The 20763-nt window shown below is 34.9% G+C and overlaps 1 protein-coding gene across 1 annotated transcript in view; it reads left to right on the top strand.

Moving 5' to 3' along the window:
- The window catches only part of DDX1 (DEAD-box helicase 1), a 22389-nt gene extending 2021 nt beyond the window's left edge, over positions 1 to 20368 (top strand). Inside the window, exons 2-26 of the mRNA XM_010707959.3 lie at positions 1727 to 1778; positions 2695 to 2758; positions 3368 to 3397; positions 3654 to 3750; positions 4956 to 5003; positions 5141 to 5224; positions 6147 to 6230; positions 6649 to 6725; positions 7993 to 8065; positions 8172 to 8248; positions 9081 to 9195; positions 9655 to 9793; positions 10598 to 10658; positions 11711 to 11809; positions 12493 to 12582; positions 13147 to 13335; positions 15120 to 15171; positions 15622 to 15768; positions 16434 to 16525; positions 17063 to 17135; positions 17968 to 18040; positions 18161 to 18203; positions 18426 to 18521; positions 19672 to 19792; positions 20035 to 20368. Of these exons, the coding sequence (XP_010706261.1) occupies positions 1727 to 1778; positions 2695 to 2758; positions 3368 to 3397; positions 3654 to 3750; positions 4956 to 5003; positions 5141 to 5224; positions 6147 to 6230; positions 6649 to 6725; positions 7993 to 8065; positions 8172 to 8248; positions 9081 to 9195; positions 9655 to 9793; positions 10598 to 10658; positions 11711 to 11809; positions 12493 to 12582; positions 13147 to 13335; positions 15120 to 15171; positions 15622 to 15768; positions 16434 to 16525; positions 17063 to 17135; positions 17968 to 18040; positions 18161 to 18203; positions 18426 to 18521; positions 19672 to 19792; positions 20035 to 20165 (2207 nt within the window). The 3' untranslated portion in view covers positions 20166 to 20368. The remainder of the gene's footprint in view (positions 1 to 1726; positions 1779 to 2694; positions 2759 to 3367; positions 3398 to 3653; positions 3751 to 4955; positions 5004 to 5140; positions 5225 to 6146; positions 6231 to 6648; positions 6726 to 7992; positions 8066 to 8171; positions 8249 to 9080; positions 9196 to 9654; positions 9794 to 10597; positions 10659 to 11710; positions 11810 to 12492; positions 12583 to 13146; positions 13336 to 15119; positions 15172 to 15621; positions 15769 to 16433; positions 16526 to 17062; positions 17136 to 17967; positions 18041 to 18160; positions 18204 to 18425; positions 18522 to 19671; positions 19793 to 20034) is intronic.
- Positions 20369 to 20763: the final 395 nt, after the last annotated feature.

A 20763-nucleotide genomic window follows, 5' to 3' on the forward strand; every position in this document is an offset into this window, starting at 1 on the left:
AAAAATCTTATATCCAGTCTAAACCTCCACTCTTTCAGTTTGACACCATTTCTCCTGTCCTATCACAGCAGAAGAGTCTGCTAAAGAGTCTGTCCCCTTCTTTCTTATTGCCCCACTTTAGTTACTGGGAGGCCACTCTTGAGTCTCCCCCAAGCTTTCTCTTCTCCTAAGGGACAATCTGAATACAAGAACTTAATTGGCATAAACTGGAAGTATATTGAAAGTAGGAAAAAATGTGTAAGGGATTTATTTCTAATTTGCACTTAATTTCTTTTTTTTTACTTATGTGGCTTATGTAAGATTTTAGGATTAAAAATTAATATTTGAAAACTGAAGCTTTCTGAAAACAAGTCACTAAATAATCCCCTTTTTTCATAGCATTTAAATTACTACAGCAAATTGAAGAATAATTTTTGGCTAGATAAATCCGAATATATAAACCCCATTCTTTGTGTACATATATAAGTGTGTGTGTGTGTATATACAACCGGCAATGCAGACAAGGAAGAATGGTCTCAATTTGCACCAGAAGAGGTTCAGGTTGGATGTTAGGTTGAATATTAGGAAAAATTTATTCTCCAAAGGAGTGATCAGGTGCTGGAACAAGACTGCCCAGAGAGATGAGTGAGTCACTGTCACTGGGGGTGTTCAAGAAACATTTAGATGTTGTGCTGAGAGTTATGGTTTAGTGGGGAACTATTGGTGGTAGGTGGATGGTTGGACTAGATCTTGGAGGTCTTTTCCAACCCTGATGATTCTGTGATTTTTACATGTATATATATATGTAGGGGTGTGTGTGTGTGTGTGTGTGTGTATGTGTATACATACATCAGGGAAAAAATATATGTCGCAAAGAAAGCCAACGTGACAATGTGAAGACAAGTATGTAAAACCTTTCTTGAACCTGTGTATTGGTATTTAATGGATTTAGTGCAACTTTATGGACCTGGGAAGGTAACCATCAGTTTTGTTGATGTTGGAATATTGTCGTTAAACAAATGCTGGCTTTTTTATTATTTGTTTCAATTCGAGGGAGAGAATTTGTGTATGGACTTACAACCTTTTCTATGTGACTTCATATTTTTAATCTGTAACTAAAGTATGAGCATCAGACCTTGATGAGTTTGCTAGAAACTGTAATAAAATAAGCCTTCAGAGCTGGATGTGATTACTAATTGTATCAAAATCGAAACATTCTCTTGTTAATATACTTGCTATAGCTACATATGAAAAGTTCTGGTGAAAATAAACTTAAGCATCCAAGTCCTTTTTTCATACGTAGTCCTTTTTTTTTTTTTGCATTTTGATTGTAGAAACTTAAGATCTCAGTTAAAAACAAAGTCTGTCTTGCTGTTTGTTTAGACTGCTGTCTTAGATTTGCGAACATGAAAAGTATGTGCTCTTGAAGTAGCATTTAGCTCCCCAGGGTGTTTTATTTGCTAGTTGTTAGTTGCTTTCCCTAGGAGAAAAGGATCCAGGATTCCCTAGCTCTTTGCATGACCACTAAAGCTGGGGAGAACTGCCAAAAGTAGGCCAGAGAAGGGAGAATGTTTGAATCATTCAAGTTCTGTAGAGAAAGTTGCATATACTGTTGCCAAAAATTATGTTTCATTACATCTGTCTGTGGTTGCATATCTCCAAGTATCAATGCTTCATTCTGGGCTATGTTGAGGTAAGTAGCACTGCTTGTTATGTGTATTTTCTTTACTTTTTTTTTTCCTTACAGAAATGGGTGTTATGCCTGAAATAGCTCAAGCAGTGGAGGAGATGGATTGGCTGTAAGTAGGCATACTTTTGAGCCTGGCAAAATCTATCTTGTTTTTCAGTACTGTATCATATGCTTTAAATACCTGTGTTTTTTTCCAGTATTGCATCACTTGTATTTCTTTACAGTGTGAGGGACTGAAGAACACAAACTATAACTGCAATAGTAACTCACAAACTTGGACAAGCAAAGTATGACAGCTTTATTATTCTTTGATTGATAAAAGGCCCTGTGCTTCTGGTTGATTTATTATGCATTGTGAGACTGCTGGAAATACTGTTATCTAGTTGATACCAGTTTAGTATTTTCCAGACTGCATTTGGAGTTTCTGTTCTTCAGTGTTGATGTCTGAGTGCATCATTCAACAAAAGTTACTCTTCCTCTTGCTAGTTGCTCATTTGACTAAAATATTTTACTTTGAATTGTCATTTAGAACAAGATTGTCCATGCAAATAACAAATGTGTGTAATTCTTCTTTACCTGGATGCTTAGTATTAATCATCTGAGATAGATTGAAAATGTTGGTTACGTTTACTTCTGTTCTTTTCCAGTTTTGAATAGTAATCTTGTAAATGAGGGATATGTAAGTGACTTTAAAAGTGAACAATACTGGAAGAAAGGAAATCAGAATAAACTTCTCTTTTTCTTGTTATATACTGATGTATGGTATAGCCATCTCATCAGGGTACAACTGAATACATTGCATCTACTTGTCCCTTCTTGTAAAGGTACATGACCTATTCTAAACCTTCCATGGAAATCTTGGCATTTTCACTTCTTTAGCTGCAAGCCAGGAAAAATAACTTTTACCTGCTATTTCAAACCTTGTCTATGTGGTATGTTAAGGTGGGTTTTGTGAGTTCCTGTATAAACAAAAGTTGTTTTCAAATAACTTCTAGTTATGTTAATGTTTGCTTTTTTTCCTCTAGTCTTCCTACAGATATTCAGGCAGAATCTATCCCATTGATTCTTGGAGGTGGTGATGTACTCATGGTAAGTATGCAGGATAGACCTCAAATGAGTATTCTTTGTGCATTATTTCCATCCTTCCAGAAGTGATGGAACTAGTGTAGTTATACTGGATCTTCAGTCCTTTGTAAGAAGTACATCCTTAGATAAAAAACGCTTTGAGTTCCTACTGTGGTTTCAGCTGTTCCTTCAGATGGAATTCATTCCTCTTATGCTTCAGTGTTTGGCAGTTTGACAGGCACTGCTACATGAATGAAATCCATCTGATTTCATCTGCTCTTTGTTGTAAACACGTGATACAGATCTGCATGGAACATGACTATTGTGTCTCAATAACTGCTTCATTGTCAATAACCTGGAAGATACCTGATTATCATGCTTTTTGCAGATCTGTCTTTGATTCTGTAATCAGACATGTATAGACAGTTCTTTTGGTAAGCTCTGGAGGCTTTTATGTTCCAAGTTTATTGAAAAGATTTTGTGTATTTGTATTTGGATCTCATTTATGTTAAGCTGTGGTATTACTCTGAGATTTTCTATATTGTGCAGAGGTAAAAGTATGAATAGAACTATCGAACAATCCTTACTGTGAATGTTGAAGCTGATGAAACTCTTAAACTTTTCTTCTTGTAGGCTGCAGAAACAGGGAGTGGAAAAACTGGTGTAAGTAATCAAATTTAAATCTAATACAAAAAGTAGTAGAGATAAAAAGCATTTATGCCACAAGAGGCATCATGCTTAGTGGTATATACTTAACATGACAAGAGAATATGAATACATTTGTGTAAGTATTTAAGCATGTGCTTATGCTTGTTTTAAAATGTTTCTAACCCAAGGGTATTGCAACTGAAAACTAAGCTGACTGTATATTTTAGAATGTCTGTATAGATTGTGGAAGCAAAATAAATTCATATTTCAGGCTTTCAGCATTCCAGTTATCCAAATTGTATATGAAACTCTGAAGGATCAAATGGAAGGGAAGAAAGGGAAAGCAACTATTAAAACTGGTGGGGCAGGTAAGTTTTCTTCCATACCACTTGTAAGGTTTAGAGGACTGTTGATTCATGTTGAGTCCATAATACCTCAAATTAAAAGAAAATTTACTTGCAATTAAAATGGATCTTCTCTTTTCATTTGGGATAATGTGAATAGAATGTTATTACTCTAAAAAAATTACTCTGTAAAATTACAAATATAAATATTGTGATGTTTGTGGAAGGAACCAGGATGCATTGGACTGCACAGTCTTGGTTGCCTTTAGCTTAAGGTTGACAAATCCACAGTGCTGCATATTCAGTGTTCTTTTGAAGCCATGCTAGTTTATTCCCTTGGAAGATGTGAAATGGTGGTAACGACCAATTTCAAATGAGTGGTTTTCAGTGTTTTTTTTGTTGTTTTGTTTTGTTTTTGTTTTTTAGAAGTCTTCTTGTTGTTAGCACAAATGAGGCATCAGCAGTGACATCACATACTCAGCTTGGGCCTCCTACGTAAGCCCAAGTGCAGACTTGAAAGCCTTTTTAGGTGTAGACTGACTTATCTGGCTGGGCAACAGCGTAGTAACTTCAATTCTGCTGTGCTGAGTAAAATTTGTATTCTCTCTGTTGCCTAGCTAGATTTGGAAGCTGTGTAGCAGCACTTTAAGTGACTACATATTTGAATTAGGAAATGTTAAATTTGAACTGGCGATGGACAGGGCCAAAACTTCTTGATACAGCATAGCTTGTAACCACGGTGTTAATCTTACAGTATGGGAGTTTCTGATATTTAAATAGACTTGCAGCTTGAAAGCTACTATGTCCAGTCTTTAGTAGTTGGAGATTGAGATTTGCCATTGACTGTAGTTGTACAAAGGACAGAGAAAGACCTTAAAGAAGTTGTCAACTTAGAGGTTAGTTATAGCAATTGTTACAATGTTGACAGTGCAGTCAACTTAAGAAAGAAATAAATAAAATCTCTACCTCTAGCTTGTTTTTAGTATCAAAATTTTAAGCAGTGTAATCTATGCAGTTTTTAATGGAATAATCCAAACGTACATAGAATACCTTTGTGTTAGACATCAGTGTCAAAGATGGAGGTGTTCACTTTGACCAAGGCATTTTAATTGATTTGGAATAAGGTTGTCTTCCCAAAATATGAAGCAGAGCCAATGTGAATTTTAAGGTTTTGTTCTCCTGGCTTATCTTGTTGCCTTAATGCATTTTCTGTTGTCTTTCAAACTTAGTGCTCAATAAATGGCAGATGAACCCATATGACAGAGGATCAGCTTTTGGTGAGTTGTCTTAATGCTACTTCAATTGTTCTTCATGCTTAAATGTTGATATTGTGAAACAGAATAAAACTAAAGATTTTTTTTTAAAGCTATTGGAGAAGTGATTTCTGAAACTAAAGCATTCTTGTCCTTTTCAGCAATTGGATCAGATGGTCTGTGTTGTCAAAGCAGAGAAGTAAAAGAATGGCATGGATGCAGAGCAACTAGAGGCGTGACTAAAGGTAAGGACAAAATGTATTTCAGAAGCTTTCCTGTAAATTTCAGTTGAAATTGACAGCTCACTTGTCGTCCATTCTTAATATAGACAATTGCATTTAGATTTACTATATATATGTAAGTAAATGTGCAATTACTCAATTTACTGCTAGCTGAAGACTTTGAAAAGAAAACAGACTTCAGTCTGTTTTGAATTCCTCTGATAGGATGTGGAGTCAGAGGAGATGCCATTATAACCAATCTTCATTTGAACATATTTTATTCAGATATTATTAATAGGAAGTAGCTAACTGCACTGTACTTGAAATTATTTCCTCACATGTTTCCCATACAGGTGCATACACAAATTTTGTGGTTACCTTGGTGAGGGCAGCAGTTGGATGTCTTTCCCAGCTGTTACTTGGAAGCAGAGAGTTGTACTGATGCTGCAGTGATTCTAGTTGAGTTCATAAAGACCCTCAGTCTCATTTCATCAGATGTGTACACAATCCTATAGTGTGTCTGCACATAGCAACCATTTGAATGTGGTTAAAATCATGCAACTAGTTGTCAGTGCTAGTACATGCTGATCATCATCTTGGACTGATTTGTCAGATCCCTGTTGGTTTGATTTTAATCAGATGCTGTGGATTCTGCAGAATCACTGATGTCTTGCTAGATTATTGGTTCTTTAGAGACTTCAATACACTACCTCTGAGCACACACTTTACCCTTCTTAGGACTGCTTTTCTCTGATATGTTTCCCCATCCACATACATAGATACCCTACAGAACCCTTTCACCCTAACACAGTGGAGGTTTTTATGTCTCTTATGGTAGAAGATGAAAGTACTGGATATACTTTATCTTGGTCCACTTAACTGTACCACCTCAATGAAATTGAAGTTCTGGTGTTTGCTTTGATCTTTTTTTCCTTCTCTTTTAAAGGAAAATACTACTACGAAGTGTCTTGTCATGACCAAGGCTTGTGCAGAGTTGGTTGGTCAACTATGCAGGCTTCACTAGATTTGGGTGAGTTTCCTCATATATACACAGACAATTCTCATAGTCACATTTATGAAATGGCTGTGATACTTTTCTCTTCTTGTAAAGAAGGGAGACTGGGGAAGAGTAGCACTATCAGGGAGTTCAAGACTTGTACAAATCTTCTACTTAAAGAAGAAAATCTGTATAAGGTGCTAATGTTTCTAATGACCTTTTTCCCTTTATTTCAGTGTTTTAATGAAGATGATTAGCAATTAGTGAAATAAATCAGTATGCTGGTACAAAGATTATGTTTTAGATATGTCAAAACTAGAAGTCTTCACTTAGCATTAGGTAGTATTTTTAATATTAGAGGTTGAAGTCGGCGGTATAAATGATAGCGAAGGATGGTGAAAACTAACCTGTCAACCAAATAGTAAAAAGCTTTACTCTTTGCTGTCTTCAGGTACTGATAAATTTGGCTTTGGATTTGGTGGAACTGGTAAGAAGTCTCACAACAAGCAATTTGACAGCTACGGTGAGGTAGGCTTAAACTGTTTATTGATAGTAATGTTGCTGTTCATTTCTAAATTCATTATTTTTTAGTACAGATTCTGTGTCTTAGTTCTTAGCTGTAGCAATCAGTTGTCTTTCCCAGCAGTGCTAACTTTTTAAGGTAAAATCACTAAGCAAAAATACCATGAAAGCCTCAAACTATTTTTGGACTAAAGCATATTAATGAATTTAACAGAAGCAGTTAGCACATTGAGAATTAAAATAATGGCTAGATAGCAATGATAATGACTTTTTTAGAAGATAAAACTTTTCTGTGTGTTACAGGTTAGTGTTTAACTGATCTCTTGGATTTATTTCTTTACTTATTTACTGTTAGCTTGTAGAACACCCATCTGCTTACCCTAGTATATGGGAAGCGAGGTCATTGAAGCCTGTATACCAGTGATTGCTGGAAATCAAAAAACTCAAAATATGTACTTATCTAGCGAAAAAGCTATAGCTATCTCAGTTGGATCAGCTGGACAAGTTGAACTACTAAAACTGTTGTCTGTATATATATTTAGTATGTATTTTTGAAAATAGCTGTGGTGCTTTTTGTGCAGAGTGCAAGTCAGGAGTTCATAGATGTTTGAGCATAACACATAAATATGAGTAATACAACTGAAATGTCTGTGCTATTAGTGAATTGTCAATATTGTAAAACTTGCAGATTTCAGTATTGTTTTGTAGGTTTTTTTATGATAGTGATAACCGATCTGTCAAACTTGAAGCACTTCGTAGTGCAGATAGTTTTTTTTTTTATTAAATACACCTGCAATGAAAAGATTTCAAGCTGTTTCAAGTATTTAAGTGTATATAGCACACGTTTCATACTTCCCATAAGAGTAACTCTTCTCATATTGTCATGAAGTAGGTTTCTATTACAGTGTTCAGTGCTTGAAGCTCGGATTTAAATTGATTAATAAATGTTTAATTAATGCACTTCTTCTTAATGCAGAAGTCTTCCAGGTGAATGACTTGAAATTATCATTGTCAGTGTTCAAGTAAATTTAAAGCAGCCATGAAGGTGTGGGTATCGAAGATAAATTTGGCAGTTTATTGAAGATGTAAAATATGAATGCTGTTTATTACAGTTGTACTGAAATAAAAGTAGAACTTGCATCTCTTGAAAATAAGTATTTAGTGGGGAGAAGGGTAAAGACTGTAAAAATGGACAAAAGTGTAAGCACAAAGTTTTCTTAATACATTAATTGGTCTAAAATTAGTTAGTTTCACAAAATTTTTCTCATTATAGGAATTCACCATGCATGATACAATTGGATGTTATCTAGACATAGATAAAGGACAAATTAAATTTTCCAAAAATGGTAAGTTTTATTCACTTGCTTTTTGAGAACTTTATTTGGATGCTTGAAGGGTATGGGAAAAGAGATGTGTACGCGTGATGTCTGACTATGCAATTCCTGCTTTCAGGGAAAGACCTTGGCCTTGCATTTGAGTTCCCACCACATATAAGGAATCAGGCACTCTTTGCAGCTTGTGTACTGAAGGTAACTTAGGAATGTCACAGATGTGCATGCAAGATGGTGGAAATTGTTCTACTTCCAGTAACTAAGTTATGAATAAAATCCTTATACTTGCCTGCAATTACTATAGTTGCACGTTCATGCTGTTTCCTTCAGCCTACTTGTAATTCACTACTGAATTTGTCACAAATGTGTTGGCTTTGACATGGACTGCTCAAGCTAAATACCAAGTATCTAAATTCAGACTGAAAAATTGAAATTGGAAAAAGAGGATAGAATGTTGTGGAGCAAGTACTATCTTCCTCTATTAAATTTTGGTATAGTGTGATTCAGTAGAGATAAACAGGTAACTTAATAGTGTCAAAGTTTGTGGTCTACCTGAACTACGTTTCCTATTTCATTTACTCTAAATTTAAACATTCTGTTTGTGGAGCAGTATGTCTTTGTTCTTACAGTCTCTTTGAGATGATGTCTTATTGAGCAAAGGCTTTAGTAGAATCTTTTTGGTGTTCAGAGAAATGTAAAAGTCAAAAATTGATTTTTCTTTTTGTTTAGTTGAGGTTAGTCATTGAATATGAATTGAATATAAATTTTGTTTTAATGTTTCAACATCTCTATAAATGTTTAAATACCTTGATATGGAATTTAAGAGCTAAAATTGAGTGCAAAATGTCTGGCAGGTTTTAGACTACCTGGGAAAGAAGGATGTGAAAAGGGGTAGGGGGGAGAATAATACCACATTCCCTGTCCCCACAGAATATGTAACTGGTTTCTCAAGGGAGTAGCTTCCTGTGGAATTGTTTCTCATTTTATATTGTCTCTTGAAGCTATATGACACAGTTTTGTTGAAATCTAGAACGCTGAATTGAAATTCAATTTTGGTGAAGAAGACTTCAAGTTTCCACCAAAAGATGGCTATATTGGTCTTTGCAAAGCTCCTGATGGTAATGTTGTAAAATCACAACATACAGGTAGGTTTGACCTTTAATTTTCTTTTTGTTGCGTATTCATACTGTGTGTTAGAAATCATTTTGTTCACTTTCATTTCTACATTACTGCAGTACTCATTTTAGATTGCAAGCATCTTAGTGGCAGCAAAACCAATGCTTTTGTGAAATTTTTCAGTCATCTTCAGCTTAAACTGAAGTAGTATTAATGCCTTGAGTTCAAAATTAGGTAGCTGAACTTCTCTTAAATAATTCAAGCTACTCCAGGATGTTCTAATAGTTTTTTATATATACTCTGCAATAAAAATTATGTTGCATGGCCAGCGTACCATTATCACTGCAAGATTTACTTATAATCTGAATATTAATCTAAAGCAATAACACCCTTCAATGATCTATTTAGAATTATATATTTATTGTAATACATCCCGGGATAGATACGTAGTTTGTCTTAATGGCTTTTCTATTTATTTTTTCTCTTAGGAAATGCACAAGTGGTTCAAACACAGAACCTTCCAAATGCTCCAAAAGCGTTAATTGTAGAACCATCGAGAGAGCTGGCAGAACAAACTTTGAACAATGTGAAGCAGTTCAAAAAATACATTGATAATCCCAAGTTAAGGTAACAATACCTCTGTTACCTAGATTGCATTTACGGTGTTGTCCATGGACATGACTTGGCAGGAGGTCGGGTTCTACTGTGTTGCTAAATGAACCTTAATCTGCAGTGCCACTCAGTAACATCTGCAAGCCAACCTTCTAATTTTTCTGCACTAATCAGACTCCAACAGGTTGCTGTATACAAGGCCATCTCTGTTTGCATTAGTGTGCTTGCAGTACAAATGTTGTACTGATTAGCATGGGATTAAAATTCTAACAAAAAAAAAAAGCAAAAAACTTGTTTGCAAGCTACTTTGTTCTTAAGTGGTTCCTCTCTTGACTTTACTTATACAACTTTAAAAAGAGTCTAGTTTTAAAGAGCGGTGGAGCACAAGTGTACGTTTACTAGACTTGCGTGTGTCTAGAAATGGAGAGAGCCAAGTTACGATGTAAAATTTGTTTAGTTTCGTTATTTGCATTGCTTGCTTTCAAGAGCACGGGAAACTTAATAAACTAATTTGCTTAAGATTTTAAGGAACAGAATTTTTTTTTAAAGGTGAAAATGTTAACTTGTTAATGTTTACTACCATAACAATAAAATAACAGTTAAAATACAACTCTAACAAGACTTCCAACTTCTCAAGTTGAAGTACTATATATTCCATAAGATGGAAAGAATTTATTTTTTTTTTAGTATTTTGTTCCCAATTACTATTCAGAAATGTTAAACACAGCTATTAATAGTACAATCAGTCTTCAGCCTGATGTTTAGTTTCTCTCCTGAATAGAAAAATAATCAAATATGTTGATGTAATTTTCATTGTAGGGAACTATTGATTATTGGTGGAGTTGCTGCAAGAGATCAACTTTCTGTGCTGGAACAAGGAGTAAGATGCATTCCTTTTGTTCATATAAGTTAAAAGTTCAGTTTCTAAATAGCTTATAATGTACTTTGAGAATAGTACTAAAGTTTCCTGTAACTGCTGTATACCTGTGAGAAAGAGATCATGCATTTGATAGCATGATAATGTTGCTCTGTTCTAGCACTTGTCATTTTACTTCCACGACAAAAATAAATACTAAATTCTAAACAGAAATACTTGTTGTACTTGATCAAATTCTATTTCAAATTGTTCAGCAGTATTTAGTCGTAACAGAAAATGTTACTTTAGACATTTGTTGTTAGTTACCAAGATAAAAACAGATTTCTTGCTTTTTCACATTTATGCCAGTAAAACTGGTCTGTGATTGTCAGGTTCAAACTTTATCCCAAACAGGTCCTATACAGAAGGAACCAGTCTAATTTCTGCAACATAGAATGGAATAGTATATAGTCAATTCAATTGTCCCTTAGGTAATAGCAAAGTATTTTTGTTATTTAAGACTTAACTTCTGGAAGTGAGACCTCGTCAGTATTGAGAGGTTTTTATTTTTACAGTGACTCTAACTGCTGAAATCAGAAGTTTGTCCTAAGCAGGCTTGGACTGGGAAGATTGCTAGATTTCCATATAAATCTAAGTTTATAATGGTGAACCCTTCGGTCTGGCAAAATCTTAAGTTTCTTTCTATCATTGGTAGATTTAATAGATTTACTGTAGTAATCTATTAATACTGTATACTGTGGTATACCTAATTTTTCTTAAATGGGAATGAAATTTGTTGCCTGAAAACTTTGTGGAATTTTCTTTTTCCAAGGATGCTGAAAGTTTTATCGGGCATGGTTCTGGCAATTCTAAATTGAAAGGTAGCCTTTGCTTGTGATAGTGGATATAGGGGACAGGTGATCACAAGATGTCTGTCCGATACAAACTACTCTAGAATTTTTTTGTTATAATTCATAGAAAATAGAGCATCACTCTGCTAATTGTCTCACAAACTGAAGTGTAGGCAAAACAGGTATTAGCTATGTGAGAAATAAATGCTGTTCTGTATTTCACAGGTGGATATTGTTGTTGGAACTCCTGGAAGACTGGATGACCTGGTCTCAACAGGAAAACTTAATTTGTCTCAAGTTAGATTCCTTGTTCTGGATGAAGCTGTATGTAGAGAACTAAGTGATATTTAATTTCTATTCTTAAATGCAGTATAGCATTTTATGGAAGACAACGAATAGCTTTGTAGCATTTGGCACTTAACAGCTGCCTCTAAAGCAATCTAGATTAATGTACTTCTATATTTTTTGTTTCTAAGCATAGTAAACTACATAATTTCTCTTTTTATAGCCTCTCTGGTAAAGCTGTTTTATTTTAATCTGATAGAGAAATATGTTTCAGACTGCATTCATAAGATTAGCAAATTCAATCCCTGTCTCTACACAGCATAGTATTCAGGAAGCTTGAAAAAATAAACAGTAAGCATTTTTGCTTACCCAGCAGGTCTTCAAGTCAATGTATGTCCTAGTCTGTATGCTGTGAAATGAGTGCATCTTTCTGATGTGTTATAGTACAACTGAGTGTTGACAAAGATAAAATGCCTCACAGTATTAGCTAGTAGAAGCAGCTGAAGCAAATATTTAATTTCTTGTGAAGCACTGCAGCTGTACTTGTAAATACTCTGCATTTTTCCTTTTTTTCTCCTTAATAACAATATTCCAGCTAGACATTGACCTGTTCAGCTAATTAAACTAGTGGACCCCTAAGACTAAAGTGTATGGCTTATTTGACTGAGATATACTGACTGACAAATAAGAACTGCAGCTTTTTACATTTTATTCCCATGTAGGATGGCCTCCTCCTTCAAGGTTATTCAGATTTCATTAACAGGATCCACAGCCAAATTCCACAGATAACTTCAGATGGCAAGAGACTTCAGGTATAAAGTCTGCCATTGATTTCTGTAGTCTGCTGCTTTCAGTTAATTATTGCATGGCATGGAACACTGCTTCTGTGACATAGTTTATTCTTTGTTACAGCTATTGCTCACAAGCAACACGTGATTATTGGGTTCAGTAAATGTCTGAGAACATGTAATTTTGGGATCCTAGGTCTGAAGCCCAATGTCTAACAGTATTTGAGTTGTATGATACAAATGCATCTGAAAAATGATTGTCTACTTACATTGACTACCTACACTCTTGTTTCTGATGCTATAATAATCATCTTAGTAGAAGTATTTTTGTTACTCTCCAATTATTTAAGTTTCTGTAGGGGAGTAGTTGAGTAAGCATTCCCCTTTGTCCTGACTCATCAGCTGAGTAGATGCTATGATGAAGAAAGCTGGTTTGGAAAACTTTGTGCTGAAGCATGCTACCATATACCCCTCTTCCAGGGTTTTTTATTTTGTGATGTGATGTCTGTTGTTTTGCTTTCTTTGTTTTTGGATTTTTGCTAGGAGACTCTAATCTCCAGTGGCATTTGTATGGCTTTTTCTTCTTAGGTGATTGTGTGCTCTGCAACACTACATTCTTTTGATGTGAAAAAACTATCTGAAAAGATTATGCATTTTCCTACCTGGGTTGATTTGAAAGGAGAAGATTCTGTCCCTGAAACTGTGCACCATGTAGTTGTGATTGTAAATCCCAAAACCGATAAACTCTGGGAAAGGCTTGGCAAGAATCATATCAGAGTAAGTAGCTTATAAATGGAACTTAGATTACTTGTTTGCCAGTATTTACTTTATCATGCAGAATTGAGGCCTAGTGTTATAGGATCTTTGCCAGCTATAGTGTATATGAAACAGCTTGTTCCATTTAGTCAGCAGCATGATATTGGTAATGTCATAACACTGTATTTGAAAAGCTCAGTCTTAACATAAGAAAATCCTGGAGGAATAGCATTGTGGTTTGTATTAAGGAACAATGGCACTGGACCATTTATTCAGTCATTTCACAGCTAACTGTAGCCTGACTGTAGTTAGTTCAGAAGAGACTGTAGATCAATCAGAAGAGTCAGGTAAACGCCACTGTATGGGTCATTCTGTAGAGCACTTTTTGTCTTTAACTTGTGAGATAAGCAATTCTTAGAGGAATAAATTCATTTTCACTACATTTGAGACTAGGGTTTAAATTCTGCATTAATGTCGCATATTCAAGTGGGAAGTTCAGTATTTAAGTCCTTAGTTTGCAAGTTCTGAATAACTTGGAACTGTTTCATTTTTAGCAACTCTTAAGCACTTGGGATCAGTAGGTTTTCTTAACACCTCATTATTTGCGGAACTTTCCTTTGTTAGGACTGCTAGAACTTTTTGGTTAAGTCTTAACGTGAATTTATTTCATTTGCGTTGTAGTTCGTATGATTCCAGTACAGGGAAAAACATAGTAACAACTATATAGTCTTCTTACTAAGCAGTAGTTGTAGTACATTTCTTTCAGGTATACATGATGAGTTGCCTGGTTTGTGGTTTGTTTGTTTGTTTTTTTCCTATGAATCTGCTTTGGGTGCTTACGTTCAGAACTTTTGTTTAGTTCAAGGTAGATTAAATTGTATGATAGTGGAACAGACATTACCTTACTTCTCAACTTTATTCATAGTAATTTGTATGGTAGTTCTTAGAAATTTTTATGGAGTCTTGTCAGCTACAGGAGGTACATATGCATTCATCCTTGCTGCCTCCTCTGAGATTATTTGTTTAAAGATGAGACAGAATTCTGGGGCTTTTCTGGGGTTTTGATTCTTCAAGCGACTCTTGTTTCATGAATATAAAACTCTTGATCAATTAACTGGAGTTTAACATGAAAATAAATATTTTAAGTCAGTGACCTTAGCTTTATTTAAGTACCAGAAGGATCCTAAGTAACTGAAACTTCCATGTGAGTTAAGAAATTGTCTATTTGCATATAACACTTAGATCACTAGACAAGTAGTTTTTTTCACCTGAACACATCATAAAAAGCTAGGGATTTTTTTTACTCAATGCATAGATTATAGTGGAAGAGTATTGAGAACTTTGGAATCTGAATTTTCTGTTATGTAATTGATACAGTCTTGTCTCAAACAATTTAGATTATTATGAAAAACAAAAACAAAATTAAAAAAATGTAGAGTATTAAACATAATTTTAAAAATTATTTCTTAGCCAGAAGCACTCACAATACTTGAAATTTCAGGATTGCAAGTGTTAACAACTGGTACCATTGAAAAAGATAGACAAATTATAGCTGGCCTTCTCTGGAATTCTCTTCTTACGGCTTGTAGATAAGAACAGAATGTGGGTTTTCAGTGGGTTGTTTGAGGACAGAATCTTTGATTGCAGAGTTGAGAATGATGCCAGTTTCTATAAAAAAATATTGAGTAAATGCTAAGTAGTTGGTATTAGATTTTCTTCCCCCCTGTTCTTGTGATTGTGTGTGGTTTAGCCACAGCTATATTAAAGTGACTAAAGATTTGTTCTTATTTTCATTTTTTTTCTAGACTGATGAAGTACATGCAAAGGATAATACACGACCTGGTGCAAACACTCCAGGTAATCAGCAATCCATGTTAAGTAGTAACAGACTGTAAAATGATCTTCTGAGTGTTGTTAAGTAAAGCTAAATTATAGTAAATAATTGTCTTGAGGTGTGTTCCTCAGTATTCATTTATAGGTTTTTGTAGTTGTGAAGAGAGCTATTTCCATAATTAGATGGGAGATAAAAAGACTTACAGGTATCTAGCAGATGTGTAAACAACAAATGTTTTTTTGTGTGTGTATAAATAGCCTGAAACTGAGTAGTTTTGTTCTTACTGTATTGCATTACCTTGGAGCAGGGATACATAGACGAGGGAGGAAAAAACTGAAAGTTTAGCCCACCTGCTCTGCTAATAAACATTTAATTGTCTACCAAAAGGCTATAGAATCTTTAAATGTATGCTCAAAGACTTTTCATATTTTAAAATGATTTATTTGAAATGAGTTTTATTACTTTTACTTTAGAAATGTGGTCTGAAGCTATCAAAATTCTAAAAGGAGAGTACACGGTTCGGGCAATCAAGGAACACAAGATGGACCAGGCAATTATTTTCTGCAGGACAAAAATAGATTGTGATAATATGGAGCAATACTTCATCCAGCAGGGCGGAGGTAATGTTTTTCATCAAAACCTTATTCTGTTTCCTTCCTTGCTCATTTTAAAGGCAACGTTTTATGATGAAGTGATGCTCAGATATCGCACAAATAAATTATAGTCGAGTTCTTTTGACATTGATCAGGCATAAGACTCAGGATTTTGTGGAAGGGAGGTACAGAGATAATATTGCATGTGGAAGGAGGCCGTGAACTGCTTCATGCCCGTGGTTGGCAGCTCTGAAATGCTGGTAACAACCCACTGTGCATAAAAAAATTTGAACCAGTAGGAAGCTGAAGCCTGCTGAAACTTATGTTAGAAGAAGCAGTAGTTGCTCTAGACACAGGAGAAAACGTGAGGGCATGCAGAAGTACATACATGAGGAAGCATGGAAGGGAAATGTGGCAAAATACAGGACACTACAAAGGGATATGTGAGGAGCAAGGTGAAGAAGCAAGGTAAGTTTTGATTAGGAAGAAATAAGATATCTGCACAGAACCATTTTAGTAAAGTAGAGAGGAAGTCTTTTTTTTTTTTTTCTCTAATACATCCGTCAGTCATATGTTTGTTAATTAATTAAATGACGAAATTCCCTCAAGTTAAGACTTTTGCCCTCATGTACTTCTTTCACTACTGTATGATGCTGTGTTATATCTTATATTATTAATGCATGCTCTTTCAGGCCCTGACAGGAAGGGACATCAGTTCTCATGTGTCTGTCTGCATGGTGACAGAAAACCTCAAGAAAGAAAGCAGAACCTGGAAAGATTTAAGGTGATGCAGCAGACTTTTGCAGGCTTTTCCTTCAGGCCCCTATATCTGAAGTCATACCTTATGTTTTAATCTGTGCTGCTAGTCCTTAGTTTAATTTAAATTGGGTTTGGATGTTTTATGACTAGCTCCTACAATTCTGTGAGATACAGGTTCTTTTGGTGGAAATACATGCTCAGTTAACATGACCTGTATAGATTTTCATTGATAGAGGGTTCTAAATAAAGCTAAATTTAAGTTCTGTAATATTTATAAACTTACTGTATCTTGAATATCAAAAATCAAAGCACATGATTGTTTAAGTATGTAACCTATTTATTGATTTATAGTTGTCTTATATTCATAGGGAAGAAGTATCCATGTAAACTGACTAAACTTTTTATGTTCAAAAAAATCATTGTTGTACTATAGAAGAGCTTTATTTGGAGTATTATGTAACGTGCAGGCATACCTTCAAGGCAAAGTAAACAAGGACTATTGTTTAAAATGCTTGATTGCTGGTTTGGTTAATTTAGCTCACCACTTCTTCTGTTTTCACAGAGAGGAGATGTCCGTTTCTTGATCTGCACAGATGTTGCAGCTAGAGGAATCGACATTCATGGTGTTCCCTATGGTAAGACATAACTTTTAAACTAAGCTATTGAATTTGCGTATGACTTCAATGTATTTGCTGTTTTTTGAGCTGTAAATACCTCTTAAAACAGATATGTGACTTAGAGCTTTATTTTAAGAAAACAGAGTTATATATGTGAAATGCTTTATCTGGGTGGATTTTTGATTGTCCACGGTCTTCTCAAATATCTGATGTTCTGTGTTGCTGGGGATTCTTCTTGGTTTTTTTTTTTCACTCTAGTCAAAAAAGGAAGTTAATCATGGGGAAGAAACTTTATAGTGGAAGCTTTAAGTGTTGATAATGCAGGTAACACTGTAACTGCTGTATTAGAACACTAAGTTCACACTTGATAAATGGGCTGAGGAAAACATTACACTAATCAAAACAATGTTTATTTTAATTGTGTGGTCTGTGGCATTTGCTTATATTTAGTGCATATATATACTTATTTTTTTGAACTTCTGAGGAGAGAAATTGGGAACATTTCTTTGATTCAAATCTTTGTCCCACAGACTAAATAATAAGGAATTAATATTGCTGGTGGGTTTTAAAGTGATGGGTATTGTTTTAAATGCTCTTTTCTAGCCTCCTGTCGTAGGTTGTTTGGTACAAAATTGGAATAGCAATAAAATCCTTAATTTGATAAGCATCACAGTATCTCATTTTTCATAATCTTACGATGACACACGCTAAAACCAGTGGGACCCTGCAGGTCGTAGTGGGACATAGCAGGGGAGTTGAAACTAGATGATAATTATGGTCCTTTTCAGCTCAGGCCATTCTATGATTCTGTGGTAATCAAATCATATATTGTGGGTTGTGTCTTATACAGTTATCAACGTCACGCTCCCTGATGAAAAACAGAACTATGTTCATCGAATTGGAAGAGTCGGCAGAGCTGAAAGGTATGTGTGCAGTCAGAGAAGCTACCATAATTGCTACCATAATTTCATGGAGTTTCTTTTCTTGATTTTTAATAAATTGACAATAGTTGTTGAAAAACCTCTTCTCTTCCATTATTTCAGGATGGGTCTGGCGATTTCCCTTGTGGCAAAAGAGAAAGAAAAGGTAGTTACACTCGAGCAAAATTGAATGGGTGCTATTTACTTAAATTCCATTCACTGCTGATACTGAGCTGTAACAGCCTGTATTGGAAGATAGCTGTTTTTTCCCACCTTAACTGAAAGGGACTCTAAAAGGATAATTGAATACACTTTCATGACAGAATTGATTAAAAATTTGGGTACTAAGCTATTTCTGACAGTTTAAAAGTAGTTGTTTTATTTCTAGGTTTGGTATCATGTATGCAGTAGTCGTGGAAAGGGGTGTTATAATACTAGACTCAAGGAAGAAGGAGGTTGTACCATATGGTACAATGAAATGCAGGTAAACATTTTGTTGACCATTATGTTCTAATTCCTCTGAAAAGACTGTGTTGTGTAGTCACTGTCTTAAGTGACTGTTTAGTTTATAAATCTAATTTTGAAATCTAATTCCATTTGAAGAAGAATTTTAAACGTAAATTGTACTTTTTATAAATTGTTCAATTACAAAGCCCATCTTAATATTCTTAGCCAATTCTATGTGTCTTAAGTTCAACTTCTCTATCATCATCTTAATGAAATGCTGTCAAGAGTTATAGAATCACAGAATCACAGAATTGTAGGGGTTGTAAGAGACCTCTAGAGATCATAGAGACCAATTCCCCTGCCAAAGTTCCCTACACCAGGTCGCACAGGTAGGCGTCCAGGCGAGACTTGAATATCTCCAGAGAAGGAGACTCCACAACCTCCCTGGGCAGCCTGTTCCAGTGCTCCGTCACCCTCACCGTGAAGAAGTTCTTACGCACATTCGTGCGAAACTTCCTATGCTGCAGCTTATGTCCGTTTCCCCTCGTCCTGTCTCCATGTACCACTGAAAAGAGACTGGCCTCACCACTATGGCCGCCACACCTCAGATATTTATAAACCTGGATCAGGTCCCCTCTCAGTCGTCTTTTCTCAAGGCTAAACAGACTTATAGAATAGAATATAGAATAGAATAGAATGTTAATTACACTTTTGTCTAGATAGTTTGTCTTCAAACTATAGAGCTAAAGATTTGCTATTCTTCTAATCTGGAAACAACGTGTAAATTCTCATTTGGTTTTGTATACTAGCTATGAATGTTTCTTAAATTAACAACGCTTCCCTTCTTTCTTCATTAGAATGAATGACACATAAAGTAGCTCCATTCACAGAGTAGTATATGAAATGAAAGTTTCTCTTTAAGTAGAGGAATGCCATAGTGAGTTTGGAAATGAATTTGTGTAGTAATTTGGGCAAAAAAAAAATATATTAACCTTTGATCCCTAAGACAAAACTGTTTTATATATGCAGTTTTTATTGAATCTCTTTGAATAATTTGGCTGTGGTGGTTTTTGTGGGTTTTGGTTTTTTTTTTTTTTTTGTTTTGTTTTTGTTTTGTTTTGTTTTTTGAATGTTAGTCTAACTGGAGTCTTGGAACATAAAAGTGATTAAATTTAAACTTTCTTCAGTTGCTGGGAGAAATTGAAGAACACTTAAACTGCACTATTTCCCAAGTTGAACCAGACATAAAAGTACCAGTAGATGACTTTGATGGGAAAGTTACATATGGGCAGAAAAGAGCCCTTGGTGGTAAGCAGTGAACTACTCTTGAATTAGTCTGCTGTATGGTGGTTGTCTGCTGCATAATGTCACTGATAGTTCTTTGCTGTCTTTTGCATTTCTTACATCCAACCTATGTGTTGCAAATAGCCAGAGTGTGTGTATGCCTGTGTTTTATTTTGTTAACCTTGTGAATGGCTACAATTGAGTGTTACTAGTTGTGATGACAGATAGCTTTGAATGCATCATTTACATTAGATATCTTTTGGTAGGTGGACTTTATAAAGGCCATGTGGATATTCTGGCACCTACAGTTCAAGAGTTGGCTGCCCTTGAAAAGGAGGCTCAGACATCTTTCTTGCATCTTGGCTATCTTCCTAACCAGCTGTTCAGAACATTCTGAACATTGTGCCACACTTGAGACAAGACATGAGTTAATAATTGTTCTCTCCTACAAATACAAAATTCCTTTACTATCTCTTCAGTAGCAATAGTTAGAAAAGAAGAAAAGGATTAAAATTCAATATATTTCTTGCATGATAAACAGTGTGTTCAGCATTGTTAACTCTGTATTAGCTCTTGATAAATAAAACGTCAAAGATGGAACGGCTTCTTTTGTTCTTTTTTTGTTGTTGCCTTGAGAGTTAATTTACAGAATCATTTTTTGCATCAAAAAATTTATTGATAATACAGATATAGATAAGCAAATAGTAAGAATTTACTGATGAAGAATTTAATTCTTTGTGGGACATATATAAAAATGGCTTCGCTAAGCACGCGATGTGATTTTTTAATTCTATTACTTCTAAAGATGCATCAATTTTCAGACAACTTTCCCTCATGACTGTCTCTAAGGAAAAGTATTTAGATGTGATATCACAGTAAGCTACTTGGAATGATGGGATAGATTGCTCTTTGTATTATTTTCAATGACTGCTACCTTAAAAGGCTAAAAGAAAATATGAACTTTCTGGAATGCATAATTTCTTCTGCAAACAAGA

Source organism: Meleagris gallopavo, chromosome 2 (genome assembly GCF_000146605.3).
Source record: "Meleagris gallopavo isolate NT-WF06-2002-E0010 breed Aviagen turkey brand Nicholas breeding stock chromosome 2, Turkey_5.1, whole genome shotgun sequence".
Lineage (NCBI taxonomy): Eukaryota > Metazoa > Chordata > Aves > Galliformes > Phasianidae > Meleagris > Meleagris gallopavo.